We start from the raw sequence: 2,859 nt of genomic DNA, 5'->3' as shown, positions 1-2,859 counted from the left end.
TTATCTTATTTACTGCAGAGAGACAGCTACGATAAGCAGATTCTTTGATTTCTTTTATTATTATATTTTTAATTGTGATAAAATATTGTTTTAAGCGAGCAGATCATGGCTTTAAGTACATTCACATTGTTGTGCAAACATTACAAGTATCCATCTCATCTTCCCAAAGGAAAACTCTGTCCCCATTAAAGACTGATTTTCCCATCCTCTCCTTCCCCTAATCCCTGGAAACCAGCATTCTACCTTCTATCTCTATGAATTTGACTATGCTAGGTACCTCATCGGAGAAGGCAATGGCACCCCACTCCAGTACTCTTGCCTGGAAAATCCCACGGACGGAGGAGCCTGGTAGGCTGCAGTCCATGGGGTCGCTAGAGTTGGACACGACTGAGTGACTTCCCTTTCACTTTTCACTTTCATGCATTGGAGAAGGAAATGGCAACCCACTCCAGTGTTCTTGCCTGAAGAATCCCAGGAACGGGGAAGCCTGGTGGGCTGCTGTCTATGGAGTCGCACAGAGTCAGACACGACTGAAGCGACTTAGCAGCAGCAGGTACCTCATATAAGTGAGATCACATGGTATCCTTTTGTGACTGACTTATTTCACTGAACATACTGTCCTTAAAATTCATCCATATTGTAGCATTTACTTGTCAGTATTTCCTTCCTTTTTTTAAGGGTGATTAATACTCCATTTGTGGATGGACCACGTTTTGTTTATTCATGTGTTGATGGACACTTGGCTTACTTCCATCAGATTCTTTAGCTTCTGTGCCTTAGTTTATCTGTTATTAGGGAATGAAATGGAACAAAGACTGAAGTTGTATATAAAAAAGTTAAGTAGGGACTTTTCACTTTCCTTGCGGTCAGTAATTAATAATCTGCAAGCCAATGCAGGGGATGCAGGTTTGACCCCTCATCTGGGAACTAAGATTCTACATGCCTTAGGGCAACTAAGCCTGTGCAACCCAGCTGCTAGAGCCTTAGTGCCCTAGAGCCAGTGCTGCACAGCAAGAGAAGTCACCCTAATGAGAAGCCCAGGAACAGCAACTAGAGAGTAGCCCCTGCTTGCCACAACTGGAGAAAGCCCGCACGCAGTATCGAAAACCCAGTACAGACAAAAGTAAAGAAATAAAAATTTTCAAAAAAAAAGTAATGACCAGATATAAATTCCTATTTTAGCAGTCACTAGTATAAGCAAGCAAATAGATATAAATGACACTCTGAAAGACTCCGGGCAGCAGCAGGAGTGGAAGTTAGACTGCCTGTGCGTCTAGAGTAACGTTTCAGGGCAAGTTCTGCCTGCTTCACGGTCCCACAGATTTCTGGGCTGCTTCCAAGATCTACTAAACCAAAATCTGTGGGATGGAGTCCACTTTCAACAGGACTCTCCTAGATAATTCTAAAGTTTGAGGGTAACAGCCCTGGAGTAGGGAGGTGGGTATCTTGGGTAGATAGGCTTACACTGGCCAAATAAAGGTAAGAAAGGCTGTGGGTCAGCAATCATTCCCTTCCGGGTTAACTTTTTCCCTTCCTGCCGGCTGTGCACCCTCTTCCCCAACCCAGGAGCCGCATGGTCCTAGGGGCCACTGAAGCCTTTTACTTGCTGGTGAACAACAAGAGCCTGGGAAGTATGAATGTGACCATGGCAGAGATCTACAGGGACTACAAGGATGAGGATGGCTTTGTGTACATGACCTATGCCTCCCAGGAGATGTTTGGCTGCTTGGGATCAGCAGCCCCCGAGGATGCGAGCAGCCTTGGGGAGGACAGGCCCTGCCATCCTCTCTAGCACGTGTCCTGTAACCGGTGCATTCACCAGTGTAGGAGGTATGGACTGCTTTCTGTGTGTGCAGTGATGATCTGGGGGCAAAGCCCCCTGCAGTGATCAGCACCAACCATGACAATGAGGCAAGACCTGCCGTGTTTTGTGCTCACCCTCTTTGGTGGCTCTTGAAAATTTTGGAAATAGTCAGTCTTTTCTGAGAAAGAAGTAGTTAACTTGCTCAATGAACTAGGGAGGTATTTTAAGTGTTTCCTGTGATGGAGGCCAAGCTGGAGGCCCTGGAGGTGTGTGATCTGCCTTGGTGGGCAGGAGTCCCGAGTATGCTTGGGCGTGGAGATCCTGTGACCTGTGGATGGTCTCCATAGAGCCTGGTGCAGCCATCGTGAACTGCCTCATTTGGGGCTGGTGGGGGTGGAGGGTGGAATGACTGCAGAGGGGAAGTGGCCTTATCTATGTCATTAAAGAGATTATTGTTATTTACACACCATTCACTTGACTTGGTTGTTTCCCCTTATATTCTTTTAGTTTGTCTGTGCCCCTCACAAATTTATGCCAAAGTGGTGACTGCTCAGTTTCAAATAATTTAAATGACTAGTTTTCCTTACAATAGAAGTTTGTGAGTGCCGTTTCTTTGGAGCACCTGAGCTGATTGCCAGCATGCCCATGGCTGAGCGCAGTGCCAATATCAGTGTATTTTGTGAGTGCACACAGAGGGTGATAGGTGACAGCACAGAGCATACTTCTGGGCGGACACCTCCTGCAGAGGGGTACTCAGTGGCTTAGTTACCAGCAGGAGCCTGCCCATTCTGCCCACCTCACACTGCAGCTTAGAAGCGGATCTGGTATAAAAACCAACAACTGTGGCGCAGACCCTGCCCCTGACAGGGCTGTGACAACCACAGAGCAGAGAGAAGGCCCCAACCAATATCCAGGGAAGGCTTGGATCACCACAACACCAATTATATCCCCTACCCAGGGGATAAGGGCCAGCAAACACGGAAGAAAGATGTGGTAGGCATCCATAGTAAAATCAGACTTTGCACCAAAAATACTGGATTCACACAGGCTACACA

General features: G+C 46.9%; 1 protein-coding gene across 2 annotated transcripts in view; it reads left to right on the top strand.

Moving 5' to 3' along the window:
- The window catches only part of MAP1LC3C (microtubule-associated protein 1 light chain 3 gamma), a 6,674-nt gene extending 4,402 nt beyond the window's left edge, over window positions 1-2,272 (top strand). Inside the window, exon 5 of one of the 2 annotated variants that reach the window (XM_010836681.1) lies at window positions 1,567-2,272. In XM_010836681.1, coding sequence (XP_010834983.1) covers window positions 1,567-1,792 — 226 coding nt within the window. In that variant the 3' untranslated portion in view covers window positions 1,793-2,272. The remainder of the gene's footprint in view (window positions 1-1,566) is intronic. The other variant, XM_010836682.1, reaches the window with a different exon arrangement.
- The last annotated feature ends 587 nt before the right edge of the window (window positions 2,273-2,859 follow it).

Source organism: Bison bison, unplaced genomic scaffold (genome assembly GCF_000754665.1).
Source record: "Bison bison bison isolate TAMUID 2011002044 unplaced genomic scaffold, Bison_UMD1.0 scf7180017864064, whole genome shotgun sequence".
Lineage (NCBI taxonomy): Eukaryota > Metazoa > Chordata > Mammalia > Artiodactyla > Bovidae > Bison > Bison bison.
Note: the sequence above shows the minus strand (reverse complement) of the source record. Positions and strands in the feature narration are given on the sequence as shown.